Genomic DNA, 18,038 nt, shown 5'->3' with positions numbered 1-18,038 from the left:
CTCCTTTGGGTCTCATTTACTTTTGTCTCATTTCCATTGTCGTTGAGTTTAGTGTGCAGTGTTGGGTAGTCTTGGTGGGCTGTGATGTACAGGTCAAACTAGATCTAGTGGTCATAGAATCATAGAATATCAGGGTTGGAAGGGACTTCAGAAGGTCATCTAGTCCAACCCCCTGCTCAAAGCAGAGCCGGTTCCCAACTATATAATCCCATATCCAGCTTCTTGTCCACTGTAACCCCTAGGTCCTTTTCTGCAGAACTGCTGCCTAGCCATTCGGTCCCTAGTCTGTAGCGGTGCATGGGATTCTTCCATCCTAAGTGCGGGACTCTGCACTTGTCCTGGTTGAACCTCATCAGATCTCTTTTGGCCCAATCCTCTAAGTTGTCTAGGTCACTCTGTATCCTGTCCTTACCCTCCAGTGTATCTACCACTCCTCCCAGTTTAGTGTCATCTGCAAACTTGCTGAGAGTGCAGTCCACGCCATCCTGCAGGTCATTAATGAAGATATTGAACAAAAGGACCGACCCTTGGGGCACTCTGCTTGAAACTGACTGCCAGCTTGACATGGAGCCATTGATCACTACCTGTTGAGCCCGACGATTTAGCCAGCTTTTTATCCATCTTATAGTCCATTCATCCAGCCCAAACTTCTTTAATTTGCTCGCAAGAATGCTGTGGGAGACCGTATCAAAAGCTTTGCTAGAGTCAAGGAATAACTCATCCACTGCTTTCCCCTCATCCACAGAGCCAGTTATCTCCTCATAGAAGGCAGTTAGGTTAGTCAGGCATGACTTGCCCTTGGTGAATCCATGATGACTGTTCCTGATCACTTTCATTTCATCTAAGTGCTTCAGAATTGATTCCTTGAGGACCTGCTCCAAGATTTTTCCAGGGACTGAGGTGAGGCTGACTGGCCTGTAGTTCCCCGGATCCTCTTCCTTCCCTTTTTTTAAAGATGGGCACTATATTAGCCTTTCTCCCATCATCGAGGGCCTCCCCCGATCGTCATGAGTTTTCAGAAACAACTAGGCCAGTGGTCCCCAACCTTTTGGTCTGGTGGGCGCCAGAGAAAGGACCATGACTGTGGTGGAGCATCCGCCGAAATGCCGCTGAATTTCTGTGGCGTTTCAGCGGCGACACCTCTCAGTGATGTCGCTTGTCGGCAGCAAGTGGCGTCATCGAGAGGCGTTGCCGCCGAAACGCCGCAGAAATTCAGCGGCATTTCAGTGGATGCTTCACCGCCAGCCAGGATGCCGTGGCACCCGCAGTCACCGCGTTGGGGACCCCTTAACTAGACATTAATCTCTATGAAGTCCCCCCATGATCACACAGCTATTTTTCCTACACATCATAGGTAGGTACATAAAGAGATGTTCATCCTCGTTCCTAGGGTGATTTGGTGGTCTGTAGCAGACACCAGCTAAAACCCCTTCTTGTGCTTTATCTATTAGGACACTGATCCATAAACATTCAAGATTTTCTTCTATCAATGACACAGAAACTCTTAATGCTATTTTTGATATAGAGTGCCACTCCCACTCTCCTTTTGCCCACTCAATCCTTCCTAAATATAGGTTATAACCACTGATTTTAACATTCCAATCATGCATCATTCCACCAGGTTACAGTAAGACCAGCTAGATCAAATTTATGCTCATAAATGCAATTCCAGATCCTCTTGTTTCCTAGGCTCCTAGCACTAGTGTATAAGCAACTCAAGAATTTCTTCTCTTCATGTCCTTTTGGTTCCTCAGTGAATTTTATTCTTGATTCTATACTAAGTGAGTGTTCATATCTTCCCTATTTTTACCTTCCTGTTTTATTATTAGTTTCACACCCTCCTAACTCTTCTAGCTAGCCTCTCCTGAGGAGATCAGTTCCTTTTCTGCTGAGGTGGAGCACTGTGGAGGCCATCTAAACTATACAGACCCCTTACCCCATTAAAGGTGGAGCAATGTTCCACAAAGCCAAAACCCTACATTCTAGACCACTTACCTAGCCAGCGGTTCACTTCCAGAATCGTCTGCTTTTTGTCTTCCTTCACTTGTGGAACAGGAAGGCTCTCAAAGAAGATTGGTTGGAAGCATGTTGAAGAAGAAAAATGTCCAAGTCCCTGAAGTCGTCTATTATCTGTGAGATATCCCGTGATGCAGTGTCATTAGTGCTGATATGAATCATCAGTAAGTCTGCGTTTTAGTCATGGGTATTTTTTTAATAAAAGTCACCAACAGGTCATGGGCAGTAAACAAAAATTCACAGCTCATGACCTGTCCATGACTACTTCTATATACCCCTGACTAAATTGGGAGTGGGGGCAGCCCAGGGGCACTGCAGGTGCTTGGGGGAAGGGGCTCCACAGGGGTTCAGAAAGGCAGTGGCATAAGGCCCAGGACCCCCGCTGGTGCTGGCATGGGGGGTGGGGTTGGCAGAGTCGGCAGGCTTCTTTGGAACTACGGCCAATGGGAGCTGCACGGGCAGTGCCTGCAGGCGGAGGCAGTGCGCAGAGCTGCCTGGCCATGCCTTCACGCTTCCGGGGAGACCCGCAGGTAAGTGCTGCCCAAAGCCTGCCTCACCCTGTCCCATGCCCCAACCCCCTGTCCCTTCCCACACCCAAACTCTGCTGCTGCTGGGGACAGTAGGCGGTGGCCCGAGACTGCCCCAGCAGCAGCCAGTGTGACTGGCACAGGGGCTGCCTGAGCTGGGCCCCGGTCAGCGAACCAGCCACTGCAGAAGTCACAGAGGTCATAGAAAGTCACGAAATCCGTGACTTCCATGCCAAACTTGCAGCCTTAACCATCACCAATGGATCCTTCCCCATCCACTTCACAAGCTGTCTAGTCTTAGAGTGACATCTTGGCTCCGGGAAGGCCACACACCAATTTATTATTGTCTACCTATCCCTGTTGATGCTAAAACCCATCTTGCAAAATGCATGTGATTTAGTCACACCCGCATGCAAAAGTAACATGTTAAAGCAATACCAGTTTTCACATGAACGCTCAAAAGCACCTTCTCACTGAGGCTTCTTTCCCCAACTGCACCCGGTGGCTTCAGGAGTACTGCTGTTCCTGAAAATGCTACAAGAATTATTTAAATAGGCAAAATCGGCTTCTTCATTCAGCTAGACCATTTTGGCTGAAATGTTCCAAAAATTCACCTTCATGCGAGGACTAAGCCCTCAAAATTAAGCCAGGTAGATTAAAGTTCTGAGTAACTAAAAATGGGATGAAGATGGAAATGCAGAGACCACATATTAACTAGAGTTGTTGCTACTGGTCCTACTAAATACATGTGCATAATATAGCTATTACTATTAGTGAGTTATTGCATGTGCTTTTTGGATAAGGCCCAAAGAGCTACTGGCCAAAGTAAGAATGTAGTAATACTCCAATAGTGAAAGAACTGTCATTGGATACCTATTACATAGTAATTAAGAGTATTCATATAAAAGTGTTTTTCTGTTTGCAGTTCTGCTGAACAAGTCGACCTCATTTCTAAAAGAGAAATAAGACTGTTATGTGATCTGATTAGTTGAGCATTCTTAGGTGCTTGATGGATCAATGTGTGATTAAGAGAAGATGGATCAAAGTGCTAGAGAGGAGATTGTTAGGTGGTGTATTGTAAAACTGTATTTAAAATTGCGTTATTCACATAGCTGGACGTTTATCTCTTGGATTTTTTTTCTCTCTGTATTAGGTGCAAAATGTATTCAGAGTCCAGTTTAAATGTTTAGTCCAAATCCCTGATGGATTCAATTCACAGTGTTGCTGGTGAAGACAGATATTCTGGGTTTTTTTCTGCAGTATTAGATAAAAATATCACATACTAGCCAGAAGGGTATCTGTACTCTGTTCTAAAGTCTGCATTGTGGTGAGCAATGTTTGAGAGGAGATGTACATCTGCTAAATCTGTGCTATATTCTATAATCATTTTAAAATAATTAATTTTACATGTTTCATGCCTACCTTACCTTGCCAAATGCTTCATGAAGTGGAAGGGTTATTATTATTGGGTATTATATTTTATAGGGCATTAGCCCGATTCTGTCAGATTTTACTGAGTGTACGCGCATGCTCATTTAAAAAAAAATACTATTGCCTTTGAAATTTGGTCCAGGGATTGTCTTATGTATGTAGCTAAATGAAACAACTGAATCCTATTCTCTGGAAATTAGTATTTAATTCATATGTGAATTTCCTAGAATGGTTTCATGTGCAAGTGCTCTGAAAAATCTTGCATACATTCCTTAAGTCTCTAATCAAAGCAGCATAAAGCCAATAGGACTTTAGCGAAATTAAGGAGATCCAAGTATTTGTTGTAATCAAATGATTTAACTTCACTGGCCTTAGATTATGAAATTGTTAATTCTTAACTATTAAAACTAGATAGAAAGACTGACGTGTTCACTAACTGAAACACATTCTCTAAAATGTTGCAGTTTATACTGCTCTTAGGTATGCAATTTTCAGTTTCCTGTTATTTTCCTGTTTATTATACCTGCTTCTGTTAATTTTTGAGTAATCCAGATTAGTCAGTTAGTGAGACAGATTTGAAAGGTACTTCAAGAATAGAGAGTGGGTTCTGTTAAAAATAGTCTTGCCAGACAAAGGTATAAGGCTTACTATGTTTTAACCTTTTTGAATGTCACTTTCTACAGTATTTTTTTAATTTGTTAGTCTCCTTATTTTTAAATACATTTTGGCCTTTAACAAAGTGTAAATGCAGTTATGGAAAAGTGTAGTAAACATAAAGATGTCACAGATGATATCGTTCATTTTAGCAGTGAACAGGTATCTCTTCTCAGTTTGAAACTGAAGGGTGCTATCGAAACATGTACTTAGAAAATGCAATATCTTCCTCATAATCTGTTCCGAACCTAGTGGCCCAGCCTTTCTAATCACTCATTATAACCTCAGTAGGTGCAGTTTGCAGCTTTCATGCATGCTAACAAGTCTCCTGTGTATGTAGAATCTAGTTGTCCCTTATGTTAATTTGATGTGTTAATACAGAACGGGGGTCGGCAACCTTTCAGAAGTGGTGTGCCGAGTCTTCGTTTATTCACTCTAATTTAAGGTTTGGCGTGCCAGGAATACATTTTAACGTTTTTAGAAGGTCTCTTTCTATAAGTCTATAATATATAACTTAACTATTGTTGTATGTGAAGTAAATAAGATTTTTAAAATGTTTAAGAAGCTTCATTTAAAATTAAATTAAAATGCAGAGTTCCCCAGATCGGTGGCCAGGACCCGGGCAGCATGAGTGCCACTGAAAATCAGCTTGCGTGCCGCAGATTGCCTACCCCTGGTATAGAAGCATGAAGTATCCATGCAAAGAAATTAATGGCTCCTAGAAAATCACAGTATAACTTAGTATGCTTTTGAACTGATCCACAAATATTTTAAAAAGTGACTTCTGTCTGGGTAGTTATAAATCTGTAGTAGTTATAAATCTGTCTGGGTAGTTATAAATCTACTGTAATATCTAGATACTATATAGATTAAAGGCTGTATTCATACATACTAGTCCTTAATTGCAAATATTATCTAAGAATATTAAAGTACGCATTATTTATTCTTATGAAAGTACACCTCCCTAAGCAACCCTAAGTTGCCTATATAAACAGTTTACAAAAATATATTTGTATCCTACATAGGACCAAAACCCACATTAAAAAACTTCCCGACACTAAACTAAAATTTGCAAATAAACAAAAAAAGTTGTAAAAAATAATTAATAGTGAAAGTAGGTTTCAGTGAAGTACAGTGAAAGCTCCAAACCAATATGACGTACTTTACAATAATTATACACCTTTGAACAAAAAACAAACTTTGGAAAAGAACACTGAAGTGATCCATTTTACCATATAATCCTTTACCACTTGCTCTCACCTAACCCAATTTACACTTCAGTGCAAATCTAGTAGTGCCCCCTAAAATTTGCAAAATATACACAACAGTGAAAATGGATAACTAGTAAGAGATCATTGGAAATGGATCTCTTGGAGATAGGATTTTATAATTACCTAATAATTAATTTTGACATTTGCATAAACTTTTATATTTTGATTGGTGGGGTGGGATGCTCAGTTTTTTAAAAACATTTTTATTGATGAATTACCCTCTCCCTCCCCACCCCATCAGCCCAAATAAACATCAGAAGTTTAAATCTGTTTGGAATATAAGATTCACAGCAAGGGAACCCTGTTCTGACAGATTTAATGATGTCCGTTAAAGTGGGGTTCTCCCCTGGAAGGGGAGAAGGAAAAACAAAGAAAAATGGGGGCTTTTATCTATATCAGAACATTTTCAGCTCTCAGGGCTTAGTATGAATAAGAATCTGTACTTCTTCATGTCCCCCTGCTCCCAGTTCCCTGCATACCCTTCCATGCCTCCCCCATCATCTGCACTACCCTCCATGCTCCCAGTCCCTTGCTCCTTCATCCCTCATTATCTCCCAGGCTGATGCACCCACCTGTCAGAATCCCCTTTCCAGGATGAATTAATTGGCAACTTGTCTCTTCTCCCCAGGCCATGTTTCTAACAATCCACTGCCCCTTCACCATGCACCTCTACATTTCCCCATCGGTTTCTCCTTGCACACTCCAAATCCACAATCCATCTCTGAAATCAGTAGTAGGTCATTGTGTAAACGTTTTAAACCTTGTTCAGTACATGCTTGGAATGAGACCTGTACACATGTGACAGAGGCCATAACCCCAGGTAACAGAAAAAACAAGAGAAAAAAGAAACATACTGCATATTGCCACTTGAAAGTTCACATTGCGCCACACATAGGATTTCTCCACCTCAGTCTAATGTCCTGGAGCTTTGTTTTCAATGCAATAATAGCTGACATTTAAAGTTCTTATTTCAGTGGTTGCAGACATGTATTCCACTCAGGTGTGCATGCACCCAGTGCACCAAAGCCAGAGAACTTTGCCTAGTAGTGGATGATCTGGTCCTGATGGAAGACAACTCCAAGAGTCTCCAGCAAATGCTTGACATCACCATCCAGGCTGCCAACTGGATGGGACTCTGTTTCAGTGCCAGGAAGCATACGTCCTTGCATTTCGATGGCAGTAGAAGGGATTTGGTCCAGGCAACGCCATGTCAGATTCAGAGTGAACTTTCCTTGAGGACAGGCAAGCTTACCCACATCTTGGCATGTCAGCGGGTTTCCATGTCCAGCAGACACCTGAGAATACGATCGCGGAGATCCTACAAGATGTGGCCAGTATTGACTCATTCCTACTGGCACCATGGCAGAAGATCAACGCCTTGAACACCTTCCTGATCCCCTTTATCTCATTCATCCTGAGGGGATCTGCCGTGGTGAAGGTACCTCTGAACAAGGCAGACAACACCATCCGGCAGCTGGTGAAGAAATGGATGTTTCTTCCTCAGAGGGCCAGCAATGAACTGGTGTACATCTTGCACACCCTCTGTCTTCTGACTTGCCTGGATGCCATGGTGAGGAACATCACAGAGAGTACTCTGCAGGATGCAGTAAAGAAACGAACCACCAGGAACCCCTCCAACCAAGATGTCACAACCTACCTGAGCGGCTCGCTGGACAGTGAATTTGGAAGAGACGAGGAGACTTCACTTCACTCTACTCGTGCCCGCAATGCTACATGATGACTGGAGAAGCGTATCATAGAATCATAGATTAGGATTGTGAGAGACCTCAGGAGGTCATCTAGTCCAACCCCCTGCTCAAGGCAGGACCAACACCAACTAAATCATCCCAGTCAGGGCTTTGTCAAGCCAGGCCTTAAAAACGTCTAAGGATGGAGATTCCACCATCTTCTTATGTAACCCATTCCAGTGCTTCACCACCCTCCTAGTGAAAAAGCTTTTCCTAATATCCAACCGAAACCTCCCTCATGCAACTTGAGACCATTCCTCCTTGTTCCGTCATCTGTCACCACTGAGAACAACCGAGCTCCATCCTCTTTGGAACCCCCCTTCAGGTATTTGAAGATTACTATCAAATCCCCTCGCACTGTTCTCTTGTGCAGACTAAACAAGCCCAGTTCCCTCAGACTCTCCTCATAAGTGATGTGTTCCAGCCTTCTAATCATTTTTGTTGCCCTCCACTTGGACTCTTTCCAATTTTTCCACATCCTTCTTGTAATGGGATGCCCAAAACTGGACACAGTACTCCAGATCAGGCCTCACCAATGTCGAATAGAGGGGAATTATCACATCCCTCGATCTGCTGGCAGTACCCCTACTTATACAGCCCAAAATGCCGTTAGCCTTCTTGGCAACAAGGACACACTGTTGACTCTCATCCAGCTTCTCATCCACTGTAACCACTAGGTCCTTTTCTTCAGAACTGCTGCTGCCTAGCCATTCGGTCCCTAGTCTGCAGCAGTGCATGAGATTCTTCCGTCCTAAGTGCAGGACTCTGCAGTTGTCCTTGTTGAACCTCATCAGATTTCTTTTGGCCCAATCCTCTACTTTGTCTAGGTCCCTCTGTATCCTATCCCTACCCTCCAGCATATCTACCACTCCTCCCAGTTTAGTGTCATCTGCAAACTTGCTGAGGGTGCAGTCCACGCCATCCTCCAGATCATTAATGAAGATATTGAACAAAACCGGCCCCAGGACCGACCCTTGGGGCACTCCGCTTGATACCTGGCTGCCAACTAGACATGGAGCCATTGATCACTACCTGTTGAGCCCGATGATCTAGCCAGCTTTCTATCCACCTTATAGTCCATTCATCCAGCCCATACTTCTTTAACTTGCTGGCAAGAATACTGTGGGAGACTGTATCAAAAGCTTTGCTAAAGTCAAGGAATAACACATCCACTGCTTTCCCCCCCTCATCCACAGAGCCAGTTATCTCTCTCATAGAAGGCAATTAGGTTAGTCAGGCATGACTTGCCCTTGGTGAAATCCATGCTGACTGTTCCTGATCACTTTCCTCTCCTCTAAGTGCTTCAGAATTGATTCCTTGAGGACCTGCTCCATGATTTTTCCAGGGACTGAGGTGAGGCTGACTGGCCTGTAGTTCCCTGGATCCTCCTTCTTCCCTTTTTTAAAGATGGGCACTATACATTAGCCTTTTTCCAGTCATCCGGGACCTCCCCTGATCGCCATGAGTTTTCAAAGAGATAATGGCCAATGGCTCTGCAATCACATCCGCCAACTCCTTTAGCACCCTCGGATGCAGTGCATCCAGGCCCATGGACTTGTGCTCATCCAGCTTTTCTAAATAGTCCCTGAACCACTTCTTTCTCCACAGAGGGCTGGTCACCTCCTCCCATACTGTGCTGCCCAGTGCAGCAGTCTGGGAGCTGACCTTGTTTGTGAAGACAGAGGCAAAAAAAGCATTGAGTACATTTAGCTTTTTCCACATCCTCTGTCACTAGGTTGCCTCCCTCATTCAGTAAGGGGCCCACACTTTCCTTGACTTTCTTCTTCTTGTTGCTAACATACCTGAAGAAACCCTTCTTGTTACTCTTAACACATCCTTGCTAGCTGCAACTCCAAGTGTGATTTGGCCTTCCTGATTTCACTCCTGCATGCCTGAGCAATATTTTTATACTCCTCCCTGGTCATTTGTCCAATCTTCCACTTCTTGTAAGCTTCTTTTTTGTGTTTAAGATCAGCAAGGATTTCACTGTTAAGCCAAGCTGGTCGCCTGCCATATTTACTATTCTTTCTACACATCGGGATGGTTTGTTCCTGCAACCTCATAAGGATTCTTAAAATACAGCCAGCTCTCCTGGACTCCTTTCCCCCTCATGTTATTCTCCCAGGGGATCCTGCCCATCAGTTCCCTGAGGGAGTCAAAGTCTGCTTTTCTGAAGTCCAGGGTCCGTATTTCTGCTGCTCTCCTTTCTTTCTTCCTTGTGTCAGGATCCTGAACTCGACCATCTCATGGTCACTGCCTCCCAGGTTCCCATCCACTTTTGCTTCCCCTACTAATTCTTCCCTGTTTGTGAGCAGCAGGTCAAGAAGAGCTCTGCCCTAGTTGGTTCCTCCAGCACTTGCACCAGGAAATTGTCCCCTACACTTCCAAAAACTTCCTGGATTGTCTGTGCACCTGCTGTATTGCTCTCCCAGCAGATATCAGGGTGATTGAAGTCTCCCATGAGAACCAGGGCCTGTGATCTAGTAACTTCTGTTAGTTGCGAAGAAGAAAAGCCTGTCCACCTCATCCCCCTGGTCTGGTGGTTATAGCAGACTCCCACCACGACATCACTCTTGTTGCTTACCCTTCTAAACTTAATCCAGAGACTCTCAGGTTTTTCTGCAGTTTCATACTGGAGCTCTGAGCAGTCATACTGCTCTTTTACATACACAGTAACTCCCCAGCCTGTCCTTTCTGAACAGTTTATATCCATCCATGACAGTACTGCAGTCATGTGAGTAATCCCACCAAGTCTCTGTTATTCCAATAACAACATAATTCTTTGACTGTGCCAGGACTTCCAGTTCTCCCTGCTTGTTTCTCAGGCTTCTTGCATTTGTGTATAGGCACTTAAGATAACTCGCTGATCATCCTGCTTTCTCAGTATGAGGCAGGAGTCCTCCCCTCTTGCGCTCTCCTCCTTGTGCCTCCTCTCAGTATCCCACTTCCCCACTTAGCCCAGGGCTTTGGTCTCCTTCTCCCGGTGAACCTAGTTTAAAGCCATCCTCACCAGGTTAGCCAGCCTCCTTTCAAAGATGCTCTTCCCTCTTTTCGTTAGGTGGAGCCCGTCTCTGCCTAACACTCGTCCTTCTTGGAACACCATACCATGGTCAAAGAATCCAAAGCCTTCTCTCCGACACCACCTGCATAACCATTCGTTGGCTTCCATGATTCAATGGTCTCTACTAGGTCCTTTTCCTTCCAGAGGGAGGATGGATGAGAACACCACTTGCACCTCAAACTCCTTTATTCTTCCAGAGCCACATCAGTGATCCGCTCAAGGTCATTCTTGGCAGTATTATTGGTGCCCACATGGAGAAGCAGGAAGGGATAGCAATCCGAGGGCTTGAGAGTCTCGGCAGTCTCTCTGTCACATCCATCACATCCCGAATCCTAGCTCCTGGCAGGCAGCACACTGAGGAGGGAGTCCCCAACCACCACCACCTGCCTCCTTCTCTTGGGAGCGGTGATCATGCAACCCCCATCCCTAGGAGAGTGCATCTCATGCCTTCCAATCGATGGAGTCTCCTTCTGCTCCCTTCCCTCAGATGTATCATCTAGTCCACTCTCCACATTGCTCACCTGTATCTGCATTGCTGGTACATGGATGCATCTCTTTCTTCTTCTGGAGGTCACGTGCTGCCAGTTTTCCTCACAGTCCTTCTGTCTCCGCTGCGCAGCCTGCTCCGATTCTTTGGAATGTTGTGCCTGTAAAAGCATATCCTGACATCTGTCCAGGAAATCTTCATTTTCTCTTATGCAGTGCAGGGTCGATACTTGTTTCTCCAGACCTTGAACCTTCTCTTCCAATAGGGAGACCAGCTTGCACTTTATACAGACAAAGTCACTTCTGTTCTGTGGAAGAAAGACAAATATGGCACATCCTGTGCTTTGTTCCAGGTGGGCCCTGAGTGGGCCTGACTTTTATAAAAAGGCAGTCAGCTGTGAACCAGCTGAGTGGCGAACAGCAGAGAAGCTAACAGAGGGAGCTTTCCTGGGAGTTCACCTGGTGAGAGCCCACTGAGGCTTTCATCTTTCAGGCTTCTCTGAGTAGTTACTTCAACAGCTGAGGAAGCTCTTAGAAGGAAAGTAATATAGATGGTGAGTGATCAGCTGTTGTGACCTGCACAGGATATGCCATGTTTGTCTTTCTCCCCTTTTTCTGTCCTCATGCTGGCTTGGGTGGTACTGCACCTGACCATACATTGTCAGGCCCCTCACCACCCAACCCCCCCACAACTGATGCCTCCTTATCCACCCAAAGTATGCGATTAACAAGCATTAACTGTGATTAATTGACAGCCCTACTTATCATATAACAGTAAATGTATATCAGATGTCATTCATGTTTCTATTGCTGTTTGTGCTGTGTCAGTGTATTTTTAGAAGTCATTTAGCTAAATTAAATTGTTTTCATTCCTCCTAATGCATATTGATGTGGCAGGGGATTCATTATCTGACTTAATAGTAGAGTACACTTCTCTTATGGATTTTTCTGAATTCATAGTCATAAGAGCCTTATAAAGGCCTATGTAGAATAGAATTATTCCCATTTTACAGATGGGGGACTGAGGCACAGGATGACTACATGACTTGCCCAAGGTCATACAGGAAGTTAAACCCGTGTCTCACTAGTCCTAGACTAATGTCCTAATCCCAGGACTGTACTTGCTCTCAGAAACTCATTGATTTCCCTTTGGCAGTTCTTTCTCTTATAAACTACAAAACAAATCCAATTTAGCAAAGACAAACTCAAGTGAAAAATTTGTTCATAAGTTACAAGACTATATGCTGCAAAATCAATAGGGATACTGGGGAGTAGTGGGGGCAAAAGACATATCTGGCTTTAAGACTAAGCTTGATAAGTTTATGGAAGGGATGGTATGATGGGATAGCTTAATTTTGGCAATTGATCTTTGATTATCAGCCGGTAGGTATGCCCAGTGGTCTGTGATGGGATGTTAGATGGATGGGATCGAGTTACTGCACAGAATTCTTTCCTGAGTCTGGCTGGTGAGTCTTTTGCCCACATGCCTCAGGTTTAGCTGATCACCATATTTGGGCGTCAGGAGGGAATTTTCCTCCGGGGAGATTGGCAGAGGCCTGGAGGTTATTTTCGCCTTCCTCTGCAGCGTGGGGGTTGCGGATCACTTGCATGATGGATTTCTCTGCAGCTTGAGGGTTTTCAAACCACAATTTTGAAGACTTCAATAACTCAAGACCATAGGTTAGGGGTTTGTTATAGAAGTGGCATGGGTAGGATTCTGTGGCCTTGCTTTGGCAAGAGGTCCAGACTAGATGATCATATTTGGTCCCTTCTGACCCTAAAGTCTATGAGGTCTATTATAAGCAGTGTTGATACGTAAAAACGAACTATCCAAGACACTTAAACCCATTAATTGTAAGATGTTTGGTGTCTGACGCCTCATGGTTTAAGATGCGTGGACTTAACACCAACATGGAATTTTATGTTTATGTATCTTTATTTCTCTTAAAAAGGAAAACGTATTAATTGTTATTGATTATTATTAATATTTTTATTAATTATGCCTAAATGCTCTAATTAGATGAGACCCATTGGTGCTATAAGAGACAGTCCCAAAGGCTTTCATTCTAAATAACAGGACACACAGTGTGAGGGGGAAAGGTATTGTGGAGTAAGAGATTTGCCACAGGATCACCCAAGTACATCAGTAGCTAGCGGGGAATAGAACCCACTGTCCCTTAATTGCAGTCCAAATTGTCCTTCCACTAACACAACTGCTGCTTCTGTAATTTTAATTCCCCCTCCCCAATATATTGAACTTTATTACTTCGAAACATTGGACAGCCATTACAGAGATAAACTGTCTGTTATAGGATTTTGTCATCTTATTGAAGAACTACTTCTGCATCTGAGTTAGGGTTGTGTGAACATTCACATCTGTACCTGAATCCATACCATTTAAAAAAAATCTGCTGACCACTTCTGGGGATACATCGGAATTAATTTTAGGAAACCACTTCTGATATTATTATTTATTTATGCAGTGTTGTTGTAGCCATTGTTTGATTCCCAGGATATTAGAGAGACAAGTGTGGGTGAGGTGTAACAGAGTGGTTCAATAAGATAGTACCTCACCCACCTTGTCTTTCTGATATCATTATGGTTAGCATGTTGGTTGATTAGACTAATAGAAAGCTATTTCCTACTTTGGCTAACAAGGTCAATGTGCTACAGAAAAAGCCTACTTCATTGAATTTTCTCTTGTAAAATATTCCATGTTGCCTGTTTATAGATTTTGAAGTGATTTTTCTCCTGTCTATATTTACACTAAATATCTTGGTTATTCACGACTGTATTTTTGTAAAGATGAATGATACAAAAAAATTCTGTAGAATTTTAATGAGATCACAAACATAGTGTTTAATGTGATTGTTGAAGAAACATTATGTTGTAGGGGAAAAAAAGAAAAGCTTATGATTTCTACATTGAGGAGGAGCTATTTATTCTTATATTTCTCAGGGCAAATTTGATTTCCATTGTGATGAGGGAGGAGAGTGGAGGAGATAAGTGTAAAAAAAAAAAAAAAAAATTCAGCTCAGTGACTATGCCAGTCTCCCGCTGTAGATTTGCCTTAATCTTAAGTCACATGGTGTTTTAGGCAAGGTGGACTGTGTTGCTGTGGAACGCTTCTTTTTATCAGAAAGGTTTTAGAAGTGATCTGCAGATACTGAAGTCCAAACTAATCAACTGAAAGAAAAATGACCTTGTTTTGACTGGACATTTTAGGCTGGTAACATGTAAGTACAGCACTTCAGAAGACGTTGATAGTGAAAAGGATCCTATTATTTTACAGTCTCTATAGGTAAAATCAAGTGCATTTAGCACAGTTATATTAACACATGCAGTGCTGCTTAAGAACACAATCCGTTTATAGTAGGATTAGCATTGTGCATAATTATGTAAATAGAGTTATTTCTAATACAGATTACAAGTGGATCAAGAATTTGTAGCAAAATTCCTAGATAATTTTTTTTCTTGGCTTTTACATTACTCTTTTCCCTCTTAAACATTACTTTAGGAAATGTGTTCTATATATTGCTCACTTCTACTACTGAATGCTTTATTTGATTCAGAACACAATAACTCCATATAATACCTATCCAGTGCTATTTTCATTTAAGAACTACCATTTCTTTAAGTAGTGACTTCAAGTTACTAAGACAGACCTTTTATTAGGTTTAAAAGATCATCTTTTGTTCAATAGTCTTTTAGACACAATTATATAATGTGAAGTTTTCTTTTGGTTATGGGGTAAAGTTTATCTGGATTAATTAAACTTTTCTTTGTTAATGCAAAAAGTGATTTTTGTATTTAATATGATTAATTGATTTGTTTTGTTTTAAATAAAAACACTTATCTTTACAGCAAAATTCCACAGACTTTATATTGAATTACTGTGCATTGAAACCAGCCATGTAATCTTTGTGTAAACTGAATATTTAGATGTATTTGTTTTTTTTCTGAATTCTAGAATCCAAATTCTGGTAAACTGATAAAATCACAATTCATTAGAAAAGCATAAATATTTTTCTTATTGAAAAGAATTTTTCATTATTGCTTTCTATATTTCCAAGAACGCCTATTAATGCAAACATGTGTAACATATAATTTTAATAGCACAAATCTACTAGTAGTTTAAATAGCATTTTAATTATTTTATTTAAAGAGGTTTATTTAAATTTTAATACTTGATAAAAATAAATCTTTGTTTTATCAAGCTCTCAACGTCTTATCAAATAACTTAATTGCTGATATTTTGGGAAAATAAATGATTCTATGATTTTTTTTCCCGTGTTACAGAATACAGTCGTTTTGAAGCTAAAATACATGACTTACGGGAGCAGATGATGAACAGTAGCATTAGCTCAGGATCAGGATCTCTGCGGACCAGCCAGAAGAGGTCCCTATATGTCAGGTAAGGATTTTCCTACCCAAATTTCACACATGTGCCTTTAAGCTTAAATACTTTTGCTTCTGAATTCGTGTGCATTCAAGTGTTCCATTTATTCATTAAATTGTACAAAATGCAGATGTACAAAGACTTCAGTAAGATTTGAGTTGCAGAAAATGAAATATACCTGCAAAAAAAATGTAACCATATACATCAAGCAAATGTGTTGTACTTTGCAAAACTATGGTAGTCTTCACCTTCTCAGCTACATTTTAGGAGGGGGAAAAAAGGTATAATTTCTCTATTTACCTTACATATTGAGAATATTTTGAAAATACTGTTTTCCTTATGATATGTGAATACAAACTCATTCAGAATCAGTTTTCATGTAACATAGTTCCTTCAGCCTGATTCAATTATATCTTAAGTTTATATATTCGTGGTTTCACAGTTTGTTGTATCATAATTTCCATAACAGTCAGGAGAAGAAGCCAATGCACTGAAGGTAGTAAGCTATTTTACAAGCACTAGTATCTTCAGTAAATTTGTATACATGGAATAGGAAGCACAAAAAATGCAAAAAGAAAATGGAACCATGAAAAGAGTTTAAAATTATTTGGAAATGTGTGGGGTTTTCGCTGAAATGCAGATTCCTAATATGCAACTGAACTGTCATAGCAGCTTATCATACACTGTGACATGCAAATTATAGAATTTGGTTACAAAAGCAAGCACTGAAAACAAATCAGACTTTATTTGACCTGTTCATTTTGTAAGGGGTGATATATCAATATTAGACTAGTACAGCAAATTTCTGCTTGCCCAGGGCAATTTTACTTTAAACAGGTGAATAAAATATAACCAGTTTTTCATTATTATCAATAATGATTGTGAAGGGTAGGCAAGTACATTTTGTGTTTGTACTGGCAAAATTTCATGAGTCTTTTGCAAGGCTTAACTATTACAACATTAGATAATTAAGACTAATTGACAAAACCTTAGTGTCATTCTAACTGCTGCTTTTCTGTTTTCTGGTATTGTATCCACCATGGCCCAGTCCTTCCTTCTGTCTAGTTCATCCTTTCCAGTTCTTCACTAAATGGTTCTCTCTTTTTGCAGTCAGACTTTGTTGAGAAAATAGTTCTTTTAGAGCAGTAGTTCTTAACCAGGCATCCAAGTACTCCTGGGGTTATGCAGAGGTCTTCCAGGGGGTACATCAACTCATCTAGATAGTTGGCTAGTTTTACAAGAGGCTACATAAAAAGCACTAGCAAAGTCAGTACAAACTAAAATTTCATACAATGATTTGTTACGCTGCTCCATATAATATACACTGAAATGTAAGTACAGTATTTATATTCAATTCATTTATTTGATAGCTGTATGGTAAAAATAAGAAAGTAAGGAATTTTTCTGTAATGATGTACTGTGACACTTTTGTATTTTATGTCTGATTTTGTAAGCAAGTACTTTTTACGTGAGTTAAAACTTGGGGTGTACACAAGACAAATCAGATTCCTGAAGGGTTACAGTAATCTGGAAAGGTTGAGAGCCACTGTTTTAGAGGATATGTTAAATTTGTTTATAAAATTCAGGCTTTAAATGTAAAACTGGATGGAGCTAGACAAAATTGTAAGACTACTGAGCAGACCTGAGTTAACAGACAAGGTAGGGTTTGGGATGAAGAATGAGGTTTTCTAAATCTTTGGTTCCAAAACAGCTGTGTCCCTAAATTGTCTCAGAAAAGGTGCCTTAATTAAAGAAAATATTACACAAGTCCAAATTCACTACCACCAATTGTTTTGACAATTGACTTGGATTTATAAGTTCAGAATAATAAAGAAATATGTAACTGAAAATTCCAAGATGTATTTTACTTCCACCATGTTTGAGAAAATAAATACTCTTTTTCAGGCTTTGGAGCAGCATGAGAGCCTGTTCACAGCAATAGTGCAATATATACTCTGTTACTCTTTGATGGGGGAAAAATCTTTGATGACTCCATGCAGTCTTGGGTCTGTCAACCCTTCCAGATTTCATATCTCTGCTTCAGCAATGCTGCAGATGAAGCCTTTGTAGAGTACATCTCCATGGTACCCAGGAAGTGCGGACCTTCTGCAAGGACTCCTACCACCCATCTTTCCTTTCCCACCATCTTGCAGCAGAACCACACTGTTTGTTTACCATGTGTTCAAAACCCCTGTATATTTATAGGTTGCTAGATCCTAAGGCCATATAGGACTTTCCTAAATTAATTACTGTTTGAACTAAAGGATGTATTTAGAAAAACATCCAGTCTTGACTTTCCAGTTATGAGAAGTTCACTATTGCACCTTGTAAATTGTTCAAATGGTTAATTTATCCTCTCTCAAAAATCTGCAAGTTACTTCTACTCTGAATTTGTCTAGGTTCAACTTCCAGACATTGGATCCTATTATACCTTTATCAGATAGG

At 41.2% G+C, this 18,038-nt stretch overlaps 1 protein-coding gene across 34 annotated transcripts in view; it reads left to right on the top strand.

Moving 5' to 3' along the window:
• Positions 1-18,038, top strand: part of DLG1 (discs large MAGUK scaffold protein 1) — a 408,238-nt gene that overhangs the window by 299,303 nt on the left and 90,897 nt on the right. For all 34 annotated transcript variants that reach the window (XM_075069025.1, XM_075069021.1, XM_075069020.1 and 31 more), the window contains one exon: positions 15,494-15,608. In XM_075069025.1, coding sequence (XP_074925126.1) covers positions 15,494-15,608 — 115 coding nt within the window. The remainder of the gene's footprint in view (positions 1-15,493; positions 15,609-18,038) is intronic.

This window comes from Chelonoidis abingdonii, chromosome 8 (genome assembly GCF_003597395.2).
Source record: "Chelonoidis abingdonii isolate Lonesome George chromosome 8, CheloAbing_2.0, whole genome shotgun sequence".
NCBI lineage: Eukaryota > Metazoa > Chordata > Testudines > Testudinidae > Chelonoidis > Chelonoidis abingdonii.
The sequence above is the reverse complement of the archived record's forward strand: the minus strand, read 5'-3'. Positions and strand labels throughout refer to the sequence as shown.